General features: G+C 46.9%; 1 protein-coding gene across 3 annotated transcripts in view; it reads right to left on the bottom strand.

Moving 5' to 3' along the window:
- NTN1 (netrin 1) overlaps positions 1-27,178 on the bottom strand; it is a 204,277-nt gene that overhangs the window by 72,752 nt on the left and 104,347 nt on the right. For all 3 annotated transcript variants that reach the window (XM_075903483.1, XM_075903482.1, XM_075903481.1), the window contains exon 3: positions 14,436-14,624. In XM_075903483.1, coding sequence (XP_075759598.1) covers positions 14,436-14,624 — 189 coding nt within the window. The remainder of the gene's footprint in view (positions 1-14,435; positions 14,625-27,178) is intronic.

Raw genomic sequence — 27,178 nt, 5'->3', positions numbered from 1 at the left:
CCCTAGACTGTTTGTCAGAAGCTGGAAACGGGTGACAGGGGAGGGATCACTTGATGATTCCCTGTTTTGTTCACTCCCTCTGGAGCACCTGACACTGTCACAGTCGGAAGACAGGACACGGGGCTAGACGGACCTTTGGTCTGACCCAGGCTGGCCGTTCTTATTCTACTAAATTCACCTGGCATAGGACTGAAGGTGCATGCAACCACAAGCTCCATTTTTCATCAGGTAAAATCAAATAGCTCCTTTTTGTTCCAAAGCGCACCTGCCGCTGTGCTGTTCCTCAGTGCCCCAATTTCTTGATCATGGAACCAAATCTTAGGGAAGCATCATTAGTAGCCTTCTACCAAATTATTTTTCACCTCAAAACTCAGTCTTTATACGGGGCACCTGCACCTGACATGCACCAGGCAGGTTCCACAAAGCGCCCATGGAGAAAAAAGTTGGATCAATCCCAAGCAGGCCTCCGAACCAGTGTAATAAATCCAGTCTTCACTCTCTCGCCACGTGGGCTGGCTTTGGAGGTGCAAGCAGTGGAACAGCTATTGAAAGCGAGCCCCATGCCCGCCTGCCTAGCCATGACGACCACCATAGGAAAATCCCCGCACCTAACAACTGGCAGCAATGGTCGCCCGCTTACTGGAATGCTCAGTCATGACATGCTGAACAAAAATCCTTATTTTGTGCAGGTGTCTATGGCCTGGTCCATGCTTAAAAATTAGATCGACCTAACTATGTCAGTCAGGCCTGTGGAAAAGGCCATGCCTGTGCATTGTAGTTGACCACACCCCTGTTGCAGATTAAGAGAATTTTTCGATTATCCCAGCTACCACCTTTCCAAGGGGGTGGGGAGGGGGGTTACCTACACAGATGGAAACTCACCTTCCGTCGAGGTAGGAAGTGTCTATCCTATGATGAGACAGCGGCATAGGTGCAGTGATTTACCTGTGCCACTAAGGCATAGACATGGCCTACGTGCTTGCGTTCTGTTACTGCTATTATGCAGCTGTTATGTACACAGCACTTCATTTGCTTTGGCTTACCAGAAGGCAGCAAAAATGATGAGGGATTAAACAGACTTCAACCTTTCAGCTTAGAAAAGAGGAGACCAAGGGGCGATGTGATAAAGGTCTATAAAATCATGACGGGTGTGGAAAAAGTGAAGAAGGAAAAGTTATTGTTCCCACAAAATAAGAACTAGGGGGTCACCCAAAGAAATGAATAGGCAGCAGGTTTAAAACAAACAAAAGGAAGTTTTTCTTCATGCAGCACACAGTCAACCTGTGGAACTCCTTGTCAGAGGATGTGGTGAAGACTAGGACTTTAACTGGGATCAAAAAGAGCTAGATAGATTCATGAAGGCTATGTCCATCAATAGCTATTAGGAATGGTGTCCCTAGCCTCTGTTTCTCTGGAAATGGATGACAGGAGAGGGATCACGTGAGGATTACCTGTTGTGTTTACTCCTCTGGGGCATCTGGCATTGGCCACGGTCAGCAGACAGGACGCTGGACTAGACGGACCTTTGATCTGACCCAGTCTGGCTGTTCTTGTGTTCTTATGTATCAACCATTCTGTTTGCATAGCCCACAAGTGCACCTGCTAATAAGCCCAGAGGGCGAGGGCACTTGGATAATAGCACAGGGCAGACGGTAGACAGCAGGGAGCCTGTGCAGTGCTGCAGAGAAAGAGAAGCAGACTTGCAGAAATGCTCCAGACGGACCCACCACTGAAATCATTTCTAGAGCCTTTAGGGAGTTTTCCATCAAAACATTTTTTTCACTGGGAAATGCCAGTTTGTGGAACCCAAAAGTGTTAATGCACAACGGTTGCTTCTGATGGATTTTTCAGCTCACAAGATGTTGGCAATCAGATTTCAAACTTCTCACCTAAGCTTAAACAAAGACATTAATTATCTTACCCATTACAAAGATAGCTTCCCCAATTATCACCTCTAATATCATTAACTCACAGACATTTACCTTCCCTCCCACCCCTCTCCTGTTCTGAAATTTGATTTGTCCTTTTCATATATGTGTTCATTTTTTTAATTGTATCCTTTGGCATATATGGTTGTGACAATTTTCTTCCACTATTTGATCTGAGGAAGTGGGTCTGGCCCACGAAAGCTCATCACCTCTTAAACCATCTTGTTAGTCTTTAAAGTGCTACATCGTCCTGTCTTTTGTTTCTCACAACAGTTTGTTTCAACACGAGCACAATAAACAATTCTGGCTTCCCCCTTTGAAAGTGAAGCTAATTATAGTAAAAAGATAAACGTTTTTAAAATGGTCAAAAAGAAAAATGATGAATTGTTCCCATGGACCTGATTCATTTTTGTTCGGTTGTTTGCCTTTTTTTTTTTTTTGAGGATTTCAACTTTTCATGATAATTCAGAGTGGGGAAATTTGCTGCTATCTCAAAGTTTCATGGGACATGACACAATTCCCCCTCCAGTTCTACTTTTCCCCTTTCCCCCGGACGTGCATAAAGTGTGCGGCTTTCAAAATGACGTGACCTGGGGTGCCTTCAGGGAAAACTGATTTTCAGAGCCATGTGCGGCACACCTTGTGACAAGTTTTCCAGATAGTCCTTGTTCTTTCTGGAGATGCTTCAGGTGCAGGATATTAATTTTATCCAGCCCTGAGATTGTTCAATTCAGTGTTTCTCCATCCTGGCTCTGCATCCCTGGTCCTTCATTCCCAAAAGAAATGCCAGACTTAGCTGCAACGTGAAGGATATTTCTAGTTGCTGGATTTCTTCTGCACCATGGCCGTGCTTGCGTGACTGTTGTTTTGGGTCCTGCTGCTTTTATTTCCTTGAATGAAACAAGCTCATTCCTGAAAGCCAAATGCCGATGCGATGACAGAGAGCGCATCTGTGGAAGAACAGCCGCGCTGCACTCCAGCAGGCGGGACACTCACACACATGTGCCGTGCTGCTCTGCTGAGAGAGGGCCGAGAAGCAGAGCTCTGGGATTACTTCTGATGTAACTGGGCACACTCCGACAGAGGAGATTTCACTAGGGAAATTGACCGGACATGTCCAAGCAACATTCTAGGAACTGCACTCGAGATCAGACACTGTTCCACTGAGATACCGTCTCATTTCGGCCCAGGTGTCTTCCCAGACTTTTTAGAAGGGATGTCAAAGACCCCGTCTTCTTTCTGGTCCTCTCCCTCCCCTAAGCACAGTCTGTTTCAAATTTGACAGGAATTTCTGAATGTCCAGGAGAGGATGTTCCAGAAGCAAGGGAAGCGTTGCTGAAGAACTTTGTGGATATGGCCGGGGGTCTGGAGCAATACCTTGGCTTATATTAATTCACTGCCTTGTATTCCCTCCTCCCAGAAGGAAATAAACCTCAGCGCTCCCAGTGAGCACGGGATGAAATCTGCCAAAGCCAGAGTTCCAGATGAGTTCACCTCATCTGAAGAGTTAAAAGGTTTGAAGGGAAATAAAATCACACCAGGATGAAGGCTGGGTGGGAGCAGTCTGTGAAATCGCGGGTTCCTTGGGGCTGTGAGCCATCTGCAGCTGAAGTGAAGTTCTGGCATTGCCTTGACTTCGCCATGATGTTATCACCCAGCAGTCACGTGCTTTGTTGTGTTTTGTTCTCATGAATTACTCAGCCAAGCGGGGAGGATCTGGCACAGGAGGCTGTGTAGCAGCAGGGAGTCAGCGCAAGAAGCAGATGCCTTCAGGCCGCAGCGAGCGTGACAAAGAGCAGCGTCCCGCTCATGTTCCTTCAAGGGGAGATGGCTCTGCAAAGCCCTCATCTCTGCCATTCGGCTCCCACTGCATGCCTGGCGCTCTCGGGACATTCGGCCTCCAATTCCGCACAGCGGGTAAGTACTTGCTTCACTTTAAGCACGTGCATCAGAGCCACCCACATCACGTATGTGCCTAAGTGTTGTCCCAAGGAGAGATGCTGTCCGGAACGGAGGCCCTAGAGAGGAGGAGGAGCAAGATTCTGTTCTACGTTCAGTGAATTTGCAAAGCAATTGAGAACAAGCTCTGACACAGGGACCCCTCCAAGGGAGAGATGGGAAGGGTTGGAGTGTCCAGTGAGGAAAGAAAGTCCTGAAAACTTTAAATAAATGAGGATCTAACCTATGACACAGTCGCATGTTGTCTGTGGGTCCTAGGAATCCAGGGAGCAGATCTCAAACACGCATTTCAATCCCGCGTACATTTGAGCAGAGATGGTGGGTCACTCACTGTTGGTTGTGGAGAGAAAAAGGCCTTGGGTAGTTTTGTTTCTTGCTAAGATGCAGGTGGATTATATTTCCTCAGGACCACAAAACTGCCCCAACAGGAGAACAAGACAGAGGTTTTCTCATGGGGGCCCATCTGGTTTGAAAGTATTATCAAACACCTAGGTAACCATGCAGAGCAATAGAAATACATCTCTGTAGCTCGGTTCAGCAAATCATCACTATTCAACACAGCACATAAGCAATTGCGTATCTTTAAGCAAGAGCTTAAATCCCACTAAAGTAATTACATTTAAAGTCATGCATATTATGTGCTGTGATGAACAGTATGGGGTTAAGTGTTTTGCTGAACTGGGACCAATATCTTTACATTTCTATTTTCATCTGAGGCTCTCAAAGTGCTTTACAAAAGGGCCATTGAAATGATCATTCCCATTTTACAGATGTGGAAACCAAGGTGAAGTGACTTGCCAGGGCCAAATGGTTAACCAGTGGCACAACCCTCCCAAAAAGGAATGCCACTCTATTTACAGAAATGGTCGCATGTTACAATAGAACCTGCAGCAGTGTTCTGGACAATGACTATAGAAAACATACAGGACTTATATTGTTGTATAAGGCAACGTTCAAAGTGATGGACTGGCATTTCTGTCGTTCAGTAGCTCACAGAATTTGCTTTGCTGATGACAATATTTATAAATAAAACTATGAGCTAGTGCTTTCCGTTTACAACCCTGTCAAAAGCTAACTGAGCTACTTGGTCTCATGGAGCAGGAATACCCAGACACAGACACTACAGAGATAAGTGTGGTATAAACATTTAGCTAGATTAGATACAGTAAATGCAGGCCCTGGCAAATCACCTAGGCTTGGCAGAATTCAATTTTTATTTCTGTAGCATTTCAATGGATAATAGCAATGTTTATTTTGAAACACTTTACTTTTTTAATTTAAGTTTTCATAGTTGTGTGAAATTAGGTGGCAGATAATAACTATACAAGGCTAGTTGATGCTGAGTCGAAAAGTTAAATGTGTCCTTCCTCCTCCACCTGCCGAGGCCAACATTTTGACAAACAGGAGCATCAGAACCTCAGCTGGGCAGGAAGACGCCCGCAAGACAGAACGTAGCAATTTCTTCCACCCATCTAAATAGCCTCAGTTCCAGGCTGGAACAGTTTGATGTCAGCGCCTTGCAGTTGTAAAAGACAGATGATCAGTGATGGGCATCTCTTCTCCTGAGATTTCTTGCCCAATTTTGCAGATGCAAAAAAGGCTGCAGGTGATACAGAATTATGGAGCTTAATGAAGAATGGGGACGACTGTGAGCTCCTGTGGGATATAGTTACGTGAGGTGAACAGGGAGCATGCTGTCTGTTGGAATTTGGTGCTGGTCCATGTGATGCTCCTTTGAGCCAATAATCTGAACCATGCCTATAGCTGTACAGTACTTAGTTCTAAGTTAATGTAGCAGCCCTGAGAAAAGACCTGGGTATCTCTGAACATCTGCATGGAAATCTCTGCTCAGCGTGAAGCTGCAGTGCAAAAAGCAAAACAAACATTTGGATGAAGAAGGAATTGGATGGAGCATAATCCAGAGCTATTATGATGCCGTTATCGAAACCCTTACCTTGGGCATTCTGCTCTGTTCTGCCTCAGAAAGGAAACAGAAGTGGGGGGAAAGCAGGGAACCAGAATGATGAGACGTTGCTTGCAAAGACTGGGATTGTTCACTTTAAAGAGGAGAGGAGTGAGAAGAGACATAAGTTTGCAAAATACTGAATGGACCCGAGAACTTCCATTCACCATTTCTCATAGTGCAGGAACAAGGGGACATTCAATGAAACTGGAAGGTGGCAAATTAAAAACTAATAAAAGGAAATTCTCCTTTTGCACAGTGAACAACCAGCGGGGGAACTCATCTCTACAACCTATCGCTGAGGCCAATAGCTTCACAGGATTCAAGAATGGATGAGGCATTTATAAGGCTAACAGAAGTATCTAATGTTATAATAATGAGTAGTCCTGTGGCACCTTAGAGACTAGCAAAAATATATAGTGTCATGAGCGTTTGTGGGCAAAACCCACTTCCTCGGATAACTTGGAGTGGAAATAACAGAAACCAAGAAATATACAACAGAAAAAAAAGGTACCTTTCAGCTGGAGGACTGGTGCTAATGAAGCTAATTCAGTGGGCTGTAAGTGTCCCATGCTTAGCTTTTGATGTAAAATTGCAGTTATTAAATACAGGGGAGACTGGCTTTATAATGCAACATCCAGTTAATGTCTTTGTTCAAGCCCAGGTTAACTGTCAAATTTGTAGATGAATACCAGTTCTGCACTCACTCTCTGCAATTGGTTAGTGAAATTCCTTTGTAGAAGAATGGCTGCTTTTAACTCCATGATTGAGTGACCAGGCAGGTTAAAATATTCCCCTGCACGTTTGTATGTTGCCATTTCTAATGTCTGATTTGTGTCCATTTTTATCCTTTCTCGTAGAGACTGTCCAGTTTGGCCAATATCCACGGCAGAGGGGCATTGCTGGCACTTGATGGCCCAGATCACATTAACAGATGTGCAACTGTGTGAGCCCCTGATGTGGTGACTTATGTGGTTAGGTCCTGAGATGGTGTCTGAGTTGGCAAAGGGCCTGGGAGACAGGCCAGTCCTCACCTCCCATCAGCCTCCCAACCTGAAGCATGTCCTTTCTAGCAGCTGCGCCGCATACCTCAGAGACTCTCACCCCTGCATTAAACTCAAATCATGAGTAGAGGGGGAAGATTCATTTTCTTAATGAAAACTTTAATCTTGCCTTAGACAATTTAGCTGTGTCTCCTACCTGATCCAAATCTCACCCTTCTGCAGTACGTTTACATTGGCAACCGCAGCACAAGTACATTCATGGTTCACATCACTTGTCATCTTTTCATCAAACACATGTAAATCCTTCCCCCCCAGTGTGCAAAGCTGTTTTATGGCAATGCTGTAAAGCCCGTCAGGGTCTCTGCTTCAGTCTAATGACATTAGAACTGATAGTCTGGCAAATATCAGGATTGAATTTAATCAAAAAGAGCTAATGGAATCTACTCTGCTTATAAGAGCTTATGACGGAATGGGTTTACATAGGCAGGAGAGGTGGAATTTCACTTGCAACATCATTTAGAGGGTGGGGGTGGGGGACGAGAGAGAAGTAAATCAAAATAAGCAGGAAGCTTGATTTTGGAGGAGAGACCAATTTTGATTCCATGGTTTGGGAACCTGGGAGCGGCTGGGATATAAGTGTTTAAAAAGATATTTGTCCAGGCTTTTGCCCACCTTTTTTCACACCCATGTCAGGCCTATTGGCATAACCCAAGTGATCCAGAAAAGACGCCCAGTTCCTAGTTCAGCTGCTGGAATACAGGGGCATTGGATTCATTCAGGGCTGATCAAAACGCACTGGATTCAGACAAAAGACTCTCATTGATTTCAATGGGCTCTGGATCAGCCCCAGGGTCAGGCCAGCCGGTCAAGAGGTACCAGGCTCACACATGTTGTCTGAGCTCTAACCGGAAAGACACCGAGGCCCCTTCCTGACCCACCTGCTTCTCTCATTTTGTCTGACCACCCACCATCCGAAGGAAAATAGGGCTGCTCCTTCCGCGGAGCCTGGCATACTCCCAACACTGCCACTTCCCGCAGGCTGCCGCCTGTTCCCTTGCATGTGCTTGGCAGGCAAATTGCAACGTCTGGCTGAGCAGGCTGCCAGTCTAGTAAAAAAGTTTTCCATGTGCCTTCATGCCATGGGCTGGCTGCTGCATGGCTCTGCGAAGCAGCCTCTGTATCCACGGAAATCTTTCTTTGCAAGAACGTACCAGGAAGGAAACAAACGTTCAGTAAATCCACTCGAACATGAGAGCATCAGTCCTTCACAGGGCACTGTCAGGTTAAAATTCATCTTTGCAATCCCCCAAATCACAGTTCCTTACCTGTGTTTCCAAGACCAGTGCGACTATTCAAACTGAACTATGTTTTAAAAACAAACGCTTTTTCCATTGTGTTCTTTGTTCACTCTCTCACACACACACGCATACACACACACCTGCCCTTGCAAAAGATTCACTGAGTCTGCACAGGGGAAGTATAGGAGTCATTTTTGCTTTCTGATTATAGCTCACTTCATAGTTTGATCCTCAAATACTTGCCCAATTTTGGGAACCAAAACAAAACAAGGACATATTTACAGGGTTGGTTCTTTAAAATGTTTTCATTCCTTTTTTCAACCCCCCGAGCAGACATTTCTCAAAAGCCAGTGGTAACACTCCTTTTGTAAAAATCCATTTTTGGGGACTCAGTTGAGAATATGAAAGTATCCTCGTAAAGAACACAATGTTGCTCAGCTACGATTCTTTCTTATTTTGCCATTAGTTATAAATCGAGAAATGCAATCCTGTTCTAGTATGGAGTGAAAGATGAAAAACACAGATATGAGCAAAAGCAGTTTAGCTAAATGCGTCTGTTAGATTGAATTAATGAAGTTGAATTATTACGTACAAACATCTCCAACAGCTCCTTTATCGAACACTTGTAACAAGTTCACACCAGGCAACATATGCTTGCAAGAATGATTAAGTATGCTGCATGCTTGCTTGTCAGTTTTCTATCGATTTTACTTTCACAAGATGCTGGTATTTTATTAAATGCATTCATTGGAATGTGTTAAATGTAAAACGTGAATGGAATATTGCAATGGTTGAAAGAATCAAGTCTTACAGAGAAACATTATCTGCTCTATGGAATGAAACGTAAGTCATTTGCAAGGTTGATGGCAGATGCGCTAGTGCGGTTAATTTCTTAATTCTAAATGCATTCCGTCCACATGAGATGCTCAGGGAGCCAAGCCCATCGACAGATGGTTTGGTGAGATGAAAAATTAATATTGTTATCAATGGAGAAATGGCTGAAATTGTTAAATGATAGCTCTTTTAACAATTATTTACCTTTTTTTTTTAACCATTATTTTTAAATAGTTCCAAAGTTCATAAAGAACAACAGTGGGAAATGAAAAGCCTCTGAATTATAAAGAGCTCAAGAAAGTGCTTTTTCAAAGGCACGCCCCTTTCTGCAGGCAACTTCATTCCATCCACATTTGTACAGGACAATAGATTATTCCAACAATAAACCATTTCAGCTGCTGTGAAATTGTGTTGAATGGCTGGAGAGGCAGGGGCTTCTCCTTTGCTAGCATATTTATTACATACCTTTGAATCTATTCGCTCCAATAGCCAGGGTTTTGTTAGAAAATACGGAGGATGGGGAGAAGTATTTAAATGGGCTGATCTCTAATTTCAAGAACAGGAGCTATTCAAAGAACAGATACATTCGTTTCAAAGTGAATTTAGTAGAATTAATTAGGGTTGCAGAGTGTTTCACAAAGGTGAGTAAGCACTATTCCCATGGGGAAACTGAGGCACAGAGGGGTTACGTCACTGTTCAGAAGTTACAACTAGAGCTCCAGTCTCCTTAATCCTGTGGCTTAACCACAAGACCATACTGCCTCCCGCAGGGTGAACTTCATGTTTGTGCTAAGCGCTAGCACCCTGTGTATGTACCACCAGGCTGGTGCTGCCTGGGGCTTGTGCTGTCTCTTTTTACAGGGATGAATTGTACGTTTTGTGCCTGTGGAGGGGAGAATAGGTACAGCCGTGGTGGTGGAAAACTGCTCCTTACATGAATTTGCGAGAGGGCGGTACACCTCCGGGGGATGAAAAGATAAGGCAGCTTTCCTGGCTAGTCTTCTCTATGCCCAACTCCCTTTGGGTTGTGAGAAAGGATAGTCAGCAGTAAAGAAGAACTATTAGAACACTGATAGCTGGGTACCCACGGGAGTCAGCATCAAATTTTTCCTTCCCCGCATCAGGGCTCACACGAGCAACCCATTCCCTGCATAATGGAATCCAATCCTGCTATCACCAAAGTCCATGGCAAAATGTCCATTGACCTCGCTGGAAGCAGCATTGGAGTTAGACCCCTAACATTGTGACAGCTGGATTTGGAGCAGTGCGGACCCTTCCGGAGATTGGAAGGATGCATTCTGCTTCCATCACCAATAGCCAGGACACTTGGGCCCCGTTGGTAAAGCCAATCCAAAACAGTTCCTCTCCACTCACTTTAGCCCTCGTCTGCACTAGGACTTTATTTCAAAATAATCCTCACCAAGGTCACATTTATAAGCAGCGCGTCCACACTACCAAACCTGTTATTTCGAAATAACGGGCCACAGAATTTGAAATCTGTACTCCTGCTCTTCATCAGCAGTAACGCTCATTCCAAAACAGTTATTTCAAAATAGCAGCAGTGGGGATGCTCTGGTGCCGCTATTTCCAAATAATTACTCCCCAGAGTAATTCAAACTAATTATTCCCTAGTGCTTCCTGGGGCTCTAAGTCTGAGGTAGCGCATCCATATTAACAGAGCCTGCCTTGGACTAATTTCAAGGCTTCCCCGTAGTGTGGACACGCTAGTTCAAATTTGTTAAATTGGGAATTAAGTCGAATTTACTAATTTTGAAATAGTTTCCTAGTGTAGCCATGGCCTCAGTGTGTTGGACTGAGCAGTGGGCATAATATCCACCAGGGCAAAATCAGCTAAGGCACTTAGGAACCTTCATTCCTCTGGGATTTAGGTGCTTTGGAAAATTGTATCCAGTTTCTTCCAGAGGCAATAAAAAAAAATTATGTTCCACCTGAAAAAAAAAGAACAAGTTAAAAAGGCCACAATCTCAGCTTCCAGAGACAAACTTGCATATATCTGTGGCCCAGTAACTGTCTGAAAATGACAAGCCTGTGTTGAAAAGGCAAGTCTCTTAGATGTGGACTTGCATCAGCGCTAGCATTAACTCCTACCGATGGAATGGTGCTGCGAGCAAACAGGAACAGAAGCGCCATTGTGACAGAATCAGTAGCATGTGAGCAAATCATGGGCCTGTCAGGAGCAAGGACCAGACAATTGCAGGGAAAACCACAAATGCACAGGACTTATCTGCTGCCTATTGCGGGTATTGAATGACAATCAGGTTTTCCATCATTAGCAAGAGGTGTCACCGCAAACACCAAATCCCATAGCCCGCTCCTCCAGCACACGGGAGTTAAAAAACCTGGCAAATTAGACAGATGGTCAGAGCAGCTGAAGGTGACTAGGCCAGGCTGGTTGGTTAATATCTGAATCTCTTAGAAGCAGGTACTTAGGACGTGAGTTCATGTGAGCCACATAATGAGAAATGGTCCACAAGAAATCCTGCCAAGCAAGAGCAGACAGCTTCCCTTTCACTCTGCTCTCATTATGAAAGATGTGTTCAGAATTTCCTTTCCTTTCTTGCAAGGCAATGCACCATTACTTGGTGTGGGACCCGGTCGTGCAGTTAGAAATGTGACCTGGATTACAAAACATCTCCCCTCCGTGCTTTGGGGCAAAGCAGGAGTGAGTGCCGCATAATGCTTCCCAGTCATGTGAGTTATTCCCCTCTGGACCTGTTAGCAGCTTGACACATTTCTAAGTGCTTCAGGGGGTAGGTGAATTAGTCTGTACGGGATAAACTTAAAAAACAACAAAGCTGGGCCCACGAAAGCTCATGAAACCATCAGCATGTTTTCTTCATCTATAAGGTGCTACCAAAGCATTTCTTGTTTTTTAAGTTTAACATATTCAGGTGCGTGTTTGCAAGTGGGTCTCTCATCCTACCTGGGCCGACTTATCCATTAGGCACAGGAGGCACAGTGCCCAGGGCCACAATACTTTTAGGGGCCCATGAAAATGTTTTAATTTCTTTTAAAATCAGAAGAAAAAAAATGACAAAGAAAATGTTTTAATTTTTTTCTCACATCAGAAAAAAATGAAACTTTTAGGGCCCACAAAAATCTATTAAATTTTGCCTAAAACAGAAAAAAAATAAAATGTTGAAGTATTTAAAGTTATATAAAAAATAATTGTTAATATTTTTTTTTTAATGGAGGAAGGGACCCACGAAGGCAAAAGTGCCTAGGTCCCACAAAAGTCATAATGCGGCCCTGCATCCTACACGGACTTTTGTTCTGCTCTCTCTGTCCTGCCTGGTGTCACTGTGTCCCGGGCATGATGTCAGGGTGGGTTTTTTTCAATGTTTGCCCTCATTCAGCTCCGGGGCTCAACTAGTTCCACCCCCGTTCTCCTCCCCCCCCCCCCCCCCAATTAAAAACTAAGCTTGTTAAACAGGTCCTAGCAATTCCAGGGGGTCAGGTTATTTCAACATCTCCCATCAAAATATTTTTTGGGGGAAAATTGAGGTTTTGCTTTAAAGAAGTGTTATATATAAAGGGTTTCTTTTCCATAGAACATTTGGAGTTTGAATTGAAATAATGAAAACCCAAGACTTTTCAGCCTAAAACTTTCCATTTTGGGCCAGAAATGTTCAGTTTCATGTCACGCTTTCTTTTTTAAACATTTTTCCCTCAAAAGATAAAAAATGTCCTGTGAAAAAGAAATCAATTTTCCAACCGGCCATCTTAACTAGCTCTTGTCAGGTGGGTATGTTTGTTTTGTGACCAGGACATTCATCTTCCTCCCACCAGCCTGGCTGAGAGTTGAAACCAGGCCCAATGTCATGCTTTGAGCTTTCCTTACCCTGTATACACACTATTTAGAAAGGGTTGGGGTGCTGGTTGGGGAACCCAACTCAACAATAGTGAGAGTGCTAATGTCGCCACCACCTACGCGAGGCTGGTACAAGGCACACAGCCCAGAAAGTAGACAGCGCTGCTAAGAACCTCACCTGCAGAGTCAGAATCCCATCTAAGCCCATGGATCCTCACACACACCCATTCTCCCTCAGTCCCTGTCCCCTTTCACCATGAACTCTTAAGGGAGTATCTCCCCAAGACTTACTGTTATTCACTGTAAGTCACCCTCACCCATCGCCTCTGCCCACACATACCCAAGGACACAGTTGCCTTCGCATCCTTCAGCAGGGACTGATCTCAATATTTCCAAATGAAAATAGTTCAAAAAAATCAATTCAAGGGCATTTGAGCAGGCCTGGCAGGAATGACACCTTGTCTATGGAATTCCAGAGTACTGGAATTTAGAGGCTAATGCAACAGATTCTCCTACACTCTCAAGGGACCCCCCGGAGTTCTAGCTCGAGTCCCAATCACTAAGGTAGTTCCATTTCCAATGAAAGGGAAAAATACAACATCACATCAAAAAAGCCCAAACAATTATTGCCTGCTTCACTGAGCTGTAATAGAGCCCCTGGCCTCTCTTTTTATTGTTATTTTGTCCAGCGAACAAAGCTGTTTGTACATGGATTAAATATTCTCTTTTCCTTTCTCTCCACAATACTCGCGGCTCTATGTTGTGTGTGCCGCAGATATGCGTATTCGTAAGAGGTATGATGACCTTTGTCCTCCCTGGTGCTAAGCCTGTTGAATGGAGCCCACTGTTTGCTGGTATGCACACCTGTGAGAAGGTGTGTGTTTGGGCGGGGGGAAGGGCTGGACCAGAGCTTTGGTTTTTAATGTGAGAGATCCCTTTGCTAATCTGAATAACCATCGCAATCCGTGAACGCCTTTGTCTTTCTTCTCCTTTGGCTGAGTTTTCTTTTCTATTTCATTGTTTGTTTTTGCTTGCCTGGTCACACGTGTTATGAATAGCTGCTCAAACTCACTGAATATCTGAATGTGTGCATGTGTTTCTCTGTTAAGCTATGACAGGTGCAATAAAAGATCTTCCCCCCACCCCCATGAATGAGATTTGAGGTGTCACTTTTTCAGAAACACCCTCTACATCTGCACTACTCAAATGTTTGTTCACGCAGATCAGGTAGTTGTGACTCTGTACCATCTAAATGGCAAGCACAGCTTGGAGTTTGGGTAAGATCTCTTTAAAAATATGGCCCAAAACATCTTGAAACATACACTGCAAAATCTTTCATCCTCCAAAGAGAGATCAAAGATGCCTTCAAATTCTTTGTCTAAATAGGCAGGGCTTGGTAGGTCTGGTGAATATGCCTGGAGAATGAGACGAGGAAGGAGAAAACAAGGGGCTGAAGGAAGAGATATTTTTGTGGTTTGGCCTTTGAGCGGGTGGAGTGGGAACAGGCTAACTACAGAAACAACCATGGAGATAGACAGGAAGGGAAATGGGAGTAGGAGGCAGGAACAGTCTGTTCAGTATCCCAGCCATCACCTTAGGCACCCCTTCGCTACATACCTTTGCATGCTTTCCTATGGGTGATCGGCTTGGTCATATCCCGGTAGTAGCCCTCTTTACAGTAGTGGCAGTGGCGTCCTGCTGTGTTGTGCCGGCAGTTTAGGCAGACCCCTCCACTCTTGCGGCCTGAAAGCTTGTAGAGCTCCATGTTAAAGCGACACCTCCGGGCATGAAGGTTACAGTTACAAGCTGGGAGACAGGAAACAAAAAGCAGAAAAGTTGCCACGTGTGGTACACGAGTCTCATGAGCCAGTGCAGAGCTGGGTCCCTCCCGGTCTCTGGATTCCAACTGACAGATTCAACCCCTGATCGTGAGGAACCAGGATCTCAGTGGGCCATGGCCCAAATGTAGGCTGGTGGTGAAAACCAATCAGTTGTGTTGCTCCAGACTTACACCTGGCAATGGTTCAGCTCCTAGACAGCGAACTCCTCGGGGCTTGAGTGACATTAACCATGTGTCTGTACAGCAGCTAGAACAATGGGACCCAGCCTGGTTGGCCCTTTGGTGCAACATGCATGTTCAATTTAAAAAGACAGCTATTTATTATGTTCATTATCTGGTGCCAGAATACCATGGGAAGGGTTGTTTTCTCAGCCTGAAGGGTAGCAAGCCACTGGAGAAACTAGCTCTGGCTAGTATATACTCCTGCTTCTGTAACTTCCATTCCAATACATCTGATGAAGTGGGTTTTTCCCATGAAAGCATCTGCCCTACTAAATCTGTAAAGTGCAACAGGACTCCTCATTGTTTTAGTGCCTGAGGGTGTGTGTAGCCCGCAATTAAAATCTCACGGCTGGTTTTGCCAGATGACTCAGGCAAGAGGGACAGTTTAATTACAAACTGAGACTCTCTCACCTTGCAGGGTCCTAGATCCCGTGCTCCAGCTCAAGCCTGAGCATCTCTGCCACAATTAAACATCCTCTTAGCACAAGCCCAGTGCGTCTGAGTCAGCTGGCATGGGCTTGCTACAGGGTATTAACTGCAATGTCAACACACCCAGAAAGATTTGAAGCTGAGTATTGGAGACTCCTGAGGAAAGTGTGGGGAAGCACGTCAGGAGGAGCTATCCCGACCTCAAAGGTTAGACCTGTGACAACACACCTCCATATTTTTATGGAAATATATTTATGAATATGCATAACTTGGATATGCTTTATGTAAAAGAAGGCCAATAACCTATCACTCAAGAGCCTGTGATCCCTTAAATGTGTATATTCTGTGTGTGTGCATGTGTCATTCTTGTATGTGAAGTTAGAAATATGAAGTGTAAACCTGCTTATTAATCTAGAATTTCTAATGAAACCAATTAGTGGTACTTAAAGGGCTTAATGGCCCGGTGCTCAAGGTAACGATCTGTGAATGGGTTTTCCTTCCTGTAAATCCAAGCTGAGGTTGGTCCTGCAAAGACATTTGACCATGCCAACGGGTGCTGGAATCCACCTTGAATTTGGTATTTTTCCATTGGGATGGGGACAGTTAAACAAAGGGTTCTTGCCCTGGGGAAATTCTATTTAAGGAATGAGAAGCAATCAACAGTTCTCTTTAGCTGGCTTTTGAAACTGCCTGACCCATCCTAAGATGATACACAGAAGAAACTAGAAAACAAAGAACTCTAAGGACACGAGAATCAGTTAGACCCAGGCCAGAGAAAAGATTGGCTCTGTTTGAAGGATTTTATCTGGAATAAGGACTAGGGTAAGAAATATGTTTATAACTATCGCCCTTAGTGTATTAGAATTTTGTTTATTTTAGATTAATAACATGCTTTTAATCTGGCGCGTTTTGTTTATTTTAGATTAATAACTTGCTTTGATCTGTCTGTTCTCACTTGCCATCATATGCTTTTTATACTTAATTAAAAACACTTTTGTTTATTATCAAACACAGTTTAAATAATTGTTGCCTGAAGGGCAGGGGGAGGGGCGGGGATGGAAGCCTTGGGTGTGTATCTCTCTCTTTCACTGATAAAGAGAGCAAACCGAGCAAACCCTACGAGTAGAATCCGGTTCACCAGTACGTAAATATTCAGCTCATTTCGAAGACCCGCCTCCTCTTTCCCAATACTATTAAAGTGTCAGAACCAAATTTACCTCCCCCCCCACTCCCCTCCCCCCATAGTTAGGTGGGGCTCAGTTTGCGTGCACTCTAAGTAAGGGTTTGAAGTAGTTCCTTCAAAGCTCCCCCCTTTCTGCCATCTCTGGAGAGGTTTGGGTTCCACAGCCTCACAATTTACTGTGTCTATAGATCCTCGTTAGGATGCAAGCTCCCCCTCTTTCACGCCAGCCCTTCTCAGCCTGTGGAAGGGATTAGCCCAGCCTTACAGTCTTCACTAAATACCAAGCAATCCTCTCTGCTGACAGTTATGCCATGATTGAATCTGCCAGGAGATGCTAGATCTCTCTGCCATATGCAACCTAATGTCAACCGGGTGGCTGTTTTTAACAAGGGCCAGTACAAAAGAAAACTAAGAAGAGAACTTCAAAAGCTCAGCCCCTCCCCAGAGCTGTCAAGAGGCAGTTTCAAGAACCGTGGGCTTTGCGGAGCATTTTACAACTTGTTTTCTTTTCCCTTTGCTTTTATTTGCCTTATGCCATTGAACAATGTAGCAACGCAAGGCAAACCCACATCTGGGCCTCTCTCTTCTGCAGAGTGAAGGTGTCAGAGCTCTCCGCTCGTCACCTTCCTTTAGACCAGAGACGTCTTAATCCCTCATTCCTTCCTGTTTACCTCATGCTGCTTGCCCAAGACAAAGCCTTGTGGTATTCGCTTAATTATCAAATTTCAGCCTAAAAATTAGTGTGGCTTTTTTTTGGGGGGGAGTGGGGGCAGTCACTGCTCTACTCCTGACTTGCAGCCTATCCCTACCGGGGAGCAAACTCCCGTATCTGCCTAGCACAACAGGGCAGAAGAAGTTTCCTCTGTTCTTCTTGGGTCCTTTGTTTCCTTCTCCTGGGTGCCGTGAGGCCTGCTGGGACTTCAGCTAGCCCCCTCCACTCCCAACACTGCAACTCTGCCTTGGGAATTAAAGATCTTTCTTCACAGCAGAAACCACACTGAGATTGTCTTTCAGGGTATGCCCAGCCAGGGCAATCAGTGAACACCAGCCAGCTGTGAAACATCACCCCAAACCATCTCCTTAACTGCGCCCGCCGTTCTGCTGAGCCCGCCTGCTAGAAGGGGAGCTGTAGCCACCCTGCTAGGAACATGGTAACCTCTGGGGGAAGGGGATGTCTGTGTAGGGCTCTGCCTGCATGACAGACGCAGTGACAAACAGGGCAAGGGCAGCTAAAGAGGCTCTTGACAAAAATAGCACCCATGCATCCGGCGCTGTCTGGGATCTTTTCCTGCAACTTTTTTCTTTCTTCTGCAGGAACAACAGCAAGAGGACCCGGGGGGAGAGGGAGGGGGTTGCACTGTTTGTGAGGGGAGAGCATTGAAGTGTTCCGTTTCCAATAAAGCCCCAGGATTACCGCCCCCCCCCCCACCCCCCGTGCTCTGCCAGAGCCAGCCTATGGACCCTGCATATCCCCCTCTCCTAAGGCAGGGGCAAACCCCGGTTACACCTCATCTCCCTCCCCTGCAGCCAGCCTGCCCTTCCCTGGAGTCCCCTTCCCCCACCCCCACACACACTGCTCAGACTCCTGTTAGCTTCAGCAACAGACCAAATGGGTCCCTCCCTCCACTCACACGCCAGCAGCAACTTCCACAAGCTTTGTTTCTCCTTCTCATGCCCTCTGCCTCCTTTATCTGCTCCTCGTCCTCCCGTGCGTCTGTCCTCTGTGCCGCAGCTGTCCAAGGGTCGTCGTTCCCCGCAGCTAGTGTCTGGTGCGCAAGGCACCCTGCCCTGTGAGCAAACCTCAGCATTGCTGGGGGGAAGGATGGCACCAGAGTGCACGTCTCCAACTGTGTCCCACTCAGATATAAAACATGGGCACAAAGAAACTTCTTCTAAAAGGGCGTCACAAGAGGGAGGGAGAAAAATTGTTCTTCCTGGCCTCTGAGGGCAGGACAAGCAGCAATGGGCTTAAACTGCAGCAAGGGAGGTTGAGGTTGCACATTAGGAAACATTTCCTGCCTGTCAGGGTGGTGAAACCCTGGAGTAAATTGCCTGGGGAGGTTGTGGAATCTCCATCTCTGGAGAGATTTAAGAGCAGGTCGGACAGACGCCTGTCAGGGATGATATAGACAGTGCTTGGTCCTGCCATGAGGGCAGGCGACTGGAGTCAATACCTCTCGAGGTCCCTTCCAGTTCTAGTGTCCTAGGATTCGAGGATTCTATGATTCCCTCTCCCTTCCTTTCTGATCCTGGAGAAGAGGGGGAACCATGAACCGTAACATTTAATTTCCCTGCCTCCTTATCCTTGCTGTGGAATGAATGCCAGGGAGCATTGGGCAGTGCCAGCTCGGGGGGCTTTTTCTTGGACCCCCACTGCCATAATCATTACCCTATTGCACTCTGCAGCGCACACACACACACACACACACACATGCTTGCACCCATTTATTTCTCCCCCTTCTGTTGCAGAAAGCACGGCAGAAAGAAAGGGCAGCCATTGCAAGAGCAGCTCGGACGGGCTCTGATTTCATGAGAAGACGGGATTGATTAGAAACGATTGTCTTCCATCCTGTTCCTGAATGCCCGGTGGCTGACTGCTCTGGAGCTGTGCTCAGCTGGCCTCTGGCCAGGACTAACTGGCAATTACAGTACTAGCCTGCTGTGCTTTATGTTGCCCGTTGGGAGAGGTTTGATCTGACCGAAAAATAGCCGTGCCATTTCTCTCTTACAATCGCATGCAGAGAGGGTGGAATAATGGTGGCAGGTTGAATAAGGCTGAATGCTAAGGAGCATCTAGGCCTAGTAAGAGACATATTGGGGACAGGTCTGTCCCACAGGGCTATCCCAGAGCATCCTTAAAAGCATGGTTCGTCCTGACGCACAGCTGGGACTGGATCCGGGCTTCAGGCTTGAGCAGAGCAGGGCTGGAGAAATCTGAAGATGGTTGGCTGCCATCAGCACCTTGGCCATGTGCTAGTTGCCGGAGCCGATCATTTTGGAGCTGTGTCTCCCAACGCTGTGGTTTGTACATCAGATATTTTCAAAAATTTACAGCCAAAAGGGACCATTAGATCACCTACTGTGACTTCCTGTGTCCAAGCCTGGCTGGAGAATTTCACCTTTTCCCTTGTGTTTAGCCCAGGAACTTGAGTATAACTGAAGCATAGTTTCCAGAAAGGCCTCCAGTGCAGACATGAGGTGAGAATCCACCACCTTCCTTAGGAGTTTGTTCCAGTGGTTAATCATCCATTTGTACCTTATGTGGCACTTGGTTTAGCCTATCTGTAACCACCAGCCACTGGTCCTTGTTGTACCTTTCTGGGCTAGATTAAAGAGCTCTTTGTTACTTGGCATTTTCTCTCCGGGACAGTACTTGTACCAGGCGATCACATCACCTCTCAGGTTCTCTTTTCCTGAGCTGTGCCCTCAGGCTATCCAGTCCTTGGTATGCTATCTGCCAGCCTAGAGAATCCCTTCCTTTGTCAATAGGAATAACACTTGCTAATCTGATCAGCAAATGCATAGCAGATGCCCAAGCCTACAGGTTAAGTACCAAGCAGACCTGAGTCCAGGGCCATCCTGACCCGTACGCAAAACACGCAGCTGCATAGGGCACCATGAAATTTGGGGCACTAAATTGCTGCGTGCTGCCTATGGGCTCTAGCAGTCGCCAGCCCCATCTCTCACGCCCCCCTCGCAGGGTCAGTGCCAGGAGTCTGGTGGCTCCCAACCCCATCTCCTGGCCACCCCTTCAGGGCTCAGTGCCCAGCCCCCGTTCACCAAGCAGTGTTCGCGGGGCCAGAGGATTCACGGAGCAGGGAGCAGCTGGAGAGAAGTTGAAGCAAAATGCAGGACAATGTAGCACTTTAAAGACTAACAAGATGGTTTATTAGATGATGAGCTTTCGTGGGCCAGACCCACTTCCTCAGATCAAAGTGGGTCTGGCCCACGAAAGCTCATCATCTAATAAACCATCTTGTTAGTCTTTAAAGTGCTACATTGTCCTGCATTTTGCTTCAACTACCCCAGACTAACACGGCTACATTTCTATCACTGGAGAGAAGTGGCACTGTCCCCTTCAAAGTGCTACTTTTCTCTGGTTGGCTGTGCAACCGCATGCTGCTCCCCCAGCCTGCACCTGCCTTCCCGTCTGGAGCCCACCAATGTGAACTCTCCAACTTCCGAGTGGTGGGAATCTGGCTTCCAGCTTCAGCGCTGGGGTGGGAGATAGCTGTCTCCAGCTGTGTGGTGGCTTCAGGCTCTAGGCTTTGTTTGTGCCACAGCAGGCTCCATCCGTCTGCTGGCCTCAGTGCTTTGGGCTCCACCACCAGTCCTGGGCACATTCCCCCACTCCTTGGCCCTGGCCACGGCTGCCTCTCTGTCTACCTCCATCCCAGGCTTAATGTGTGCTCCCTCAGTTTGCCAGGTCTGAGTGCATCAGCTGTGAAAAGTGGCACTGGCATGCTTGTTAATATCACTTTTCACAGCCTCCCAGCTAGCTAACAAGTCTCTGCTATGACACGTGATATTAACAAATGACCAATATCACTTGTCAGACTTACTAGCTAGCAAGACTAAAAGAAACTGCACTCAAAAAAGCAAAAGAAACAAAACCAGCAGAAGATAAGAACATGAAAAGCACCTTTCTCGTGTTTCTTGACTGCTTGGATCCAGTTAAGGATAGAGACAACTTACTGCACATTAGTATTATTGAGTGTAAAAAACATCCCCTACATAAATTAATTACAATGATTTGAATGTGTATAGCTGCATACTTATTTACTTTTCCTAACATTAATCAAGCGTTTTAGGAAAAATTGCCAGAGTGGCAATGTTGTGGCGAGAACCCCTGTTTTAGAATGCCAGTAGGTGTTTCATTGTGCGCTGTTGCTTACAGCAAGGCTGTGTCTACACTGGCGCAATCTCGTGCAAAAGCGGCCGCTCTTGCGCAAAAACTTGCTGCCTGTCTACACTGGCCACATGTTCTTGTGCAAGTAAACTGACGTTCTAATGTATAAAATCAGGGCTTCTTGCACCAGAACTCTGATGCTCCCATTCAGGAATAAGCCCTCTTGCACAAGAGCTCTTCCTGAAGAGGCCAGTGTAGACAGGCAACATGAATTTCTTGCGCAAGGAAGCCCTATGGTTAAAATGGCCATCAGAGATTTCTTGTGCAAGAGAGCATCTACACTGGCATGGATGCTCTTGCGCAAAAGCACATATCTTGTGCAAAAGCACATACCAGTGTAGATGCTCTCTTCTGGAAGAGTTTTTGTGTGAGAACACGCCAGTGTAGATGTATCCCTACTGTTTTCTCCAACATCCCCCGGGGTCTGACTCGCCCTACGTTGACTAATTTGATTCAGCAAACATGCAAATATTTCCATCATCTTCTGCTAGAAAAGGACTTTGGACAACCAGACCAAAGTGGAAACTGGCTAGTAGCAGCTAAATGCAGATAGTACAAAATAGAGAAAACCAAACCTTGGAAGAGCCCGAGGTTTAGTTTAGGGCTGGTTGAAAAATTTCAAATGAAACCTATTCCTGCTAAAAAATGACATGTTGTCAATAGTTTCCACAGCACAAGATTTGTTTTGGTGGAATTTTCCATCAGGAAAACCCAAACATTTCACTTTGGGTCAGGTTTATATTCATCTCTGAATTTGCATGAGCTGCCGCAGTGCCCCATGGGAGTTGTTGTTCCAGCCCTTCACGCTCCTATTAGCTCCAAAGGGCCCTGCTTCCCGGGAGAACGGTATCCTTCCTGGGGCACCACAGTTTCAATCAGCACTACTTTAGTGATGCATCCCAAAGTCTGGTTGCTCATCAAAGCCAGCTGGGCTTGCACAATTCGGCTGGAAATCTCCAGTTCAGCCCGGAACACTGATCAGCCTATGACCAAAGGGAAGAAAAACTCTTGTAAAAGCTTTTTTGAACCTTGCCTAAGGTTCAGATTGTGTTGTAGGTGGAGAGTCAGGCTGGGGTTTCAGCTGCAAGTTTGGGTCGGATTTTATTTGATCTAAGTAAGTTCTATCATCCCTTGGGAGAACCTGCAGAAAGAGGCAGTGCATTGGCTAGTGTCTGCTGGCCAGGGCCCAGAGGGAAGGGGGGGGGGTCTGGGAGAGTGTCTTGGGTTCCCACAAACCAGCTAGTCCCATGAAGAATGGGTGGTTTCATTTGGCATAGTAGTTTGAGATTTTAAGTGTGGGAAAACATGAAACCAGAAGCTGAAATCAATGGTCCCTCTAATTGTTTCCATATGTGTGCAGAATAAAATTTCTGTGCACAAAGGCATGTGCAGATGTGCACCACTAATAGACGCATTCTGCAATGTTCCCTCTTATCTTTTCCATCTTTTTTCCATCCATGCATGGAATAAATTGCATTTGCACGCACCAAGGCATTGGCAAATGTGCACCACCCATGGAACACAAATCTAGCAGTGAGAACTCTGCTAATCAGTTGGGCGGCCTTTGAAGCTCTCCTGAGTGGCCGGCCAAGCACACAGCTTACAGGGAACACTAGCAGAAATGCAGAGGTCCTGAAACTCCACAGCACTTTCCCTGCCCAGAATGGCAGGGGCTGGGTGTTATCACTTGACACTGACACCCCTTCTCTGGCTCTGTAGAGTAAGGCCTGAGAATAATGGAGCAGCCTGCTCACTACCTTCATCGGGGCAAGCTCACTGTGTCCTGGCATTTCCCTTTCCCCCTGTGATGCAGACCACAGGGTCCCCGCCTGTCTCTGGTGCTGCCAGAGACCCCGCCTGGAAGGAATCGAGGGGTTTCCTCAAAGCACAGAAGGATCCAGCAATGATTTCTTCAGCTGCCATCCCCGGAGGAGACACCAGCCTCATCCCATGTAAACTTCCCGGCTACGTCTACACTACGAGTTTTCTCGGCAAAAAATATGCTAACGAGGGAGTCGTTTGCATGAGTCATGATCTCATTTGCATATTTTCTGCTGATCTGGTTTTGCGCAAACCCAAGCAGTGTAGATGTTTTCTTTTTGCTTTGTCTGCAAGACCGGTACACCTCCTTTTGGGGGCATAATGGGGTTTGTGCACAAAAAGAAAATGTCCACACTGCTTGGTTTTGCGCAAAAACCCCAGCGCAAAAACGGATGGGCAGAAAATATGCAAATGAGATTGTGACTCATGCAAATGACTCCCTCGTTAGCATATATTTTGCCGAGAAAACTCGTAGTGTAGACGTAGCCCAGCGGTTCCCAACCTTTTCCACATGGGGACCCATTTTGACAATGCAGGAAGACTTGCTGGCCCAAGGCAATTCAAAAATGGGGGGAGGAGGGAGGGCAGATCCACCTGGGGAGACACTTGGGGTGTGTCTAGATGACATGTCTCTGTCGGCAGAGGCAAGTAAAACAGGCTACCCGATATAGTCAATGAAGCGGGGATTTAAATATCCCCGGCTTCACTAAAATAAAAATGGCCGCCGCGCTGTGCCGGCTCAGCTGATCGTCGGCACAGAGCGCGAGTCAAGACGCAGATCGGTCAACAAGGGAAGCCTTTGTCAACCGCTCCTGTAAACCTCGTTTCACGCAGCGGCCATTTTTATTTTAACGAAGCCGGGGATATTTAAATCCCCGCTTCATTGACTATGTTGGGTAGCCTATTTTACATGCCTCTGCCGACAGAGGCATGTTGTCTAGACACACCCTTGGTGACCCTTTTGAAATGTAATGGCGACCCGTATTTGGGTCCTGACCCATCGGTTGGGAAACCCTGATGTAGCCCCTGTGACCCAGTGCTTTGGGAGTGGGGCTGGGACATGGGGCAGCACGGGGCCGACATTTCAGGGGAGCTCAGCAAGTCATCTCTAGGGAAATCCCTCAGTGTGTCCCACTGAAATCCCCAAGCGTAGTCAGCAAGCCTGGGGAACGGGCTTTGGCCTGGGGTTCCCGTGTTTCCTGTTGGGATGACATGTGGGGGTGAAAAGGCCCAGGGAATGACCCACACGCAGCCTGGCAATGGCTAGATGAGCTAGACAGCAACATGAGTTCTCGCTGCCCTGGGATCTGCCTGGCCTCTGAGCTACGCAGGGCCCGCAGTGGTGCACCGAGCTGGCCTGTCTGTTCCTATTCGCTGTGCTGGCTGAGGTGCCCCTGCCTGGCACAGTGGTTCCACCCAGGAATAAAGCAGCATGATCCCACCGCTGGCTGTTCCTCATCCCCCGAGACGCTTGCAGCCCAAAGCGAATGCAAAGGCTTGCCCGGGGCGCTGTGCTGCATGTGCTGTGCAGATGAGCAAGGCTTGGGGGGTGGTGACAGAGATGCTAGGCTGCCTGAGCGAACCCACGCCGGGAAAACAACACATCAGAGCCGCATGGCTGCGGGCAGCGTGGGCTCCAGCTTTCCCCGACAGTCCAACTGCCAGAGTGCAGTCGAGTGCGTGTGACAGAATGGAGCCTCTGCCTAACAAACAGCTCTGCCTTGGCCGAGCCCACGCCACCATCGCTTTGAACATGGGCCGCAGCCCTCACAAAGAACGGGCGCTGACTGAGGACGCGTCGTGACTCATTAATGTCAAACAGAGGAATGTCCTGGCAGTGTCTTTGTCCTAGGCGGCGCCAGAGCCATCTGGTGTGATACCACCTCGCCCGCCTGCACCGCACGGGGCATCGGGAGGTGCGATTGCCGTCGGGCAGACGCACCAGAGCTAGCTTAGATGCTTCGTGACCACCTGGAAGGCATTGGGATACTGATGAGCACAGCAGGAGAACTTGCAGGGAAGAGAATGAATGAGTGCAGAGTGTTTGGATTAGCAGCTAACGAGCTGTGCTCATGGAGGTCTGATCCGTCAATGGCTACTAGCCAGACTGGGAAGGGCTTGAGTCCCTGGCCTCTGTTTGTCAGGGGCTGGGAATGGGCAACAGGGAGGGATCACGTGATGATTCCCTGTTGTAGTCCCTCCCTCTGGGGAACCTGGCATTGGCCACTGTGGGCAGACAGGACACTTGGGCAGGCGTCTTTCCAGAGAAGCTTTTCCAGAAGAGATCTTCTGAAAAAACGTCTTCCGAAAGAGAGCGTCCACACAGCCAAAGTGCATCGAAAAAGCCATCTGCTTTTTCGAAAGATCGCGCCCACATGGAATGGGCGCTATCTCACATGTAAGCTGTGATTACTATGGGTGGCCACCAGGGCACCTGAGCTTTTTCCTCTTCTTGCGAAAGAACTCCCTCTTCCCCATCCACACACGCCTTTTTCCAAAAGAACTCTTTCCGAAAAAGGCTTCTTCCTCGTAGAAAGAGGTTTACCAATGTTGGAAAAACTCCTCTGTTCTTTTGATTTTTTTCCCGAAAGAACACGATTGCAGTGTGGACCTAAGTGAAGGTTTTTTGGAGAAACGGCCCTTTTTAAAAAAAAAAAAAAACTCTGTAGTGTACATAGCCTGGGCTAGATGGACCTTCTGTCTGACCCCGTCTGTCCGCTCTTACGTTCTGACTCAAGCAGCGGCCTGCACTCCCTGAAGAGCCAGCCAAAGCACCCCACGCATGAGTTGTGTGGGGACGGGACTCAAGTGAGGTGAGGGGCAACACTCGCATTGCACTTTGAGTTCACTGCTGTGAAGCCAAGCCCACCGGTCGTAATCAGAGTAACGAACAGGCGCCTCTCTGGGGGTCAGGGCTGCCCTGTCTTGAAGCCACAGCCACTGCTACAAGCTGGAGCTGGGTGACTAGCTCAAAGCTGTCAGCCGTGAAAAGTGGAATGTGCTTCCTCTCTGCGTGCAGCCCTTAGAGCCTCTTTCCCAAACAGCTTCACTTACTGGCAGGAAGTTCAGAGAAACAGAGGGGCTGGTCTCCACGGGAAAGTCACACCAGCATAGTTACTTTGGCCCGGGGTGTGAAAAGACACACCACTGACTGACGTAGCTATGGCAACAAGACCCCCAGTGTAGACACACCAATGTCAGTGGAAAAAGGCTTCTGTTGACATAACTGTCATGTGGAAAGGTGGTGTTCCCACCCTAACAGAACAACCCCTTTGATAGGTGTAGGCTGCATCAATACTCTGGACTTAATGCCAGTGTAGCTCACAGGTCAGGCCTCTATAATGCAGACATATGGCGTTGTTATTCACTCTCCCAAATCAGACTGATTTCCCTGCCGCCAGTCAGAGGACAGGAGAAACTCAAGGACAGTTGGTTCCCAGTCCCCACCGAGGAACACAGTTCAATGTTTGGATAACAAAAATTCCGCTTGTCAGAAATCTACACACCAAGGTCAATTCTCTGAAAGTACCTGGCAGATCATTTGAACAAATAGGTTTGAGAAAAGCCTACGCTGCTTGTGAGCGATTTGCAAAGAACCAAAAGAATGAAGCTCAGCCAATGAGTTACTCTGAGGCTTGTTTTCTCAGCTCTAATAATGACCCATCTTTGTACACGTGCTACAAGAGCAAGGTTTTTTTGATACCTCAGATGTCTTTGGAAGCTGACGAGCAGTCACCACAAACAGAAAAACCATTCCCTTTCGACCGTTCCAGCGCCCCGAGGGGCATGCAAAAAGGGTTGCATAATAAAAGTGCAGACTCAAACCACGGCCAGTAATGGAAACCTGTTTTTACTGGGATTTTAAAAATGTAGGTTAACTTTACAAGAATACATTGTTTTCGTAGCTGCCTCTTCTCTTCTTGGGCCGAGACAGGACTGGAGTGCTAAAATATCAG

This window comes from Pelodiscus sinensis, chromosome 20 (genome assembly GCF_049634645.1).
Source record: "Pelodiscus sinensis isolate JC-2024 chromosome 20, ASM4963464v1, whole genome shotgun sequence".
NCBI lineage: Eukaryota > Metazoa > Chordata > Testudines > Trionychidae > Pelodiscus > Pelodiscus sinensis.
The sequence above is the reverse complement of the archived record's forward strand: the minus strand, read 5'-3'. Positions and strand labels throughout refer to the sequence as shown.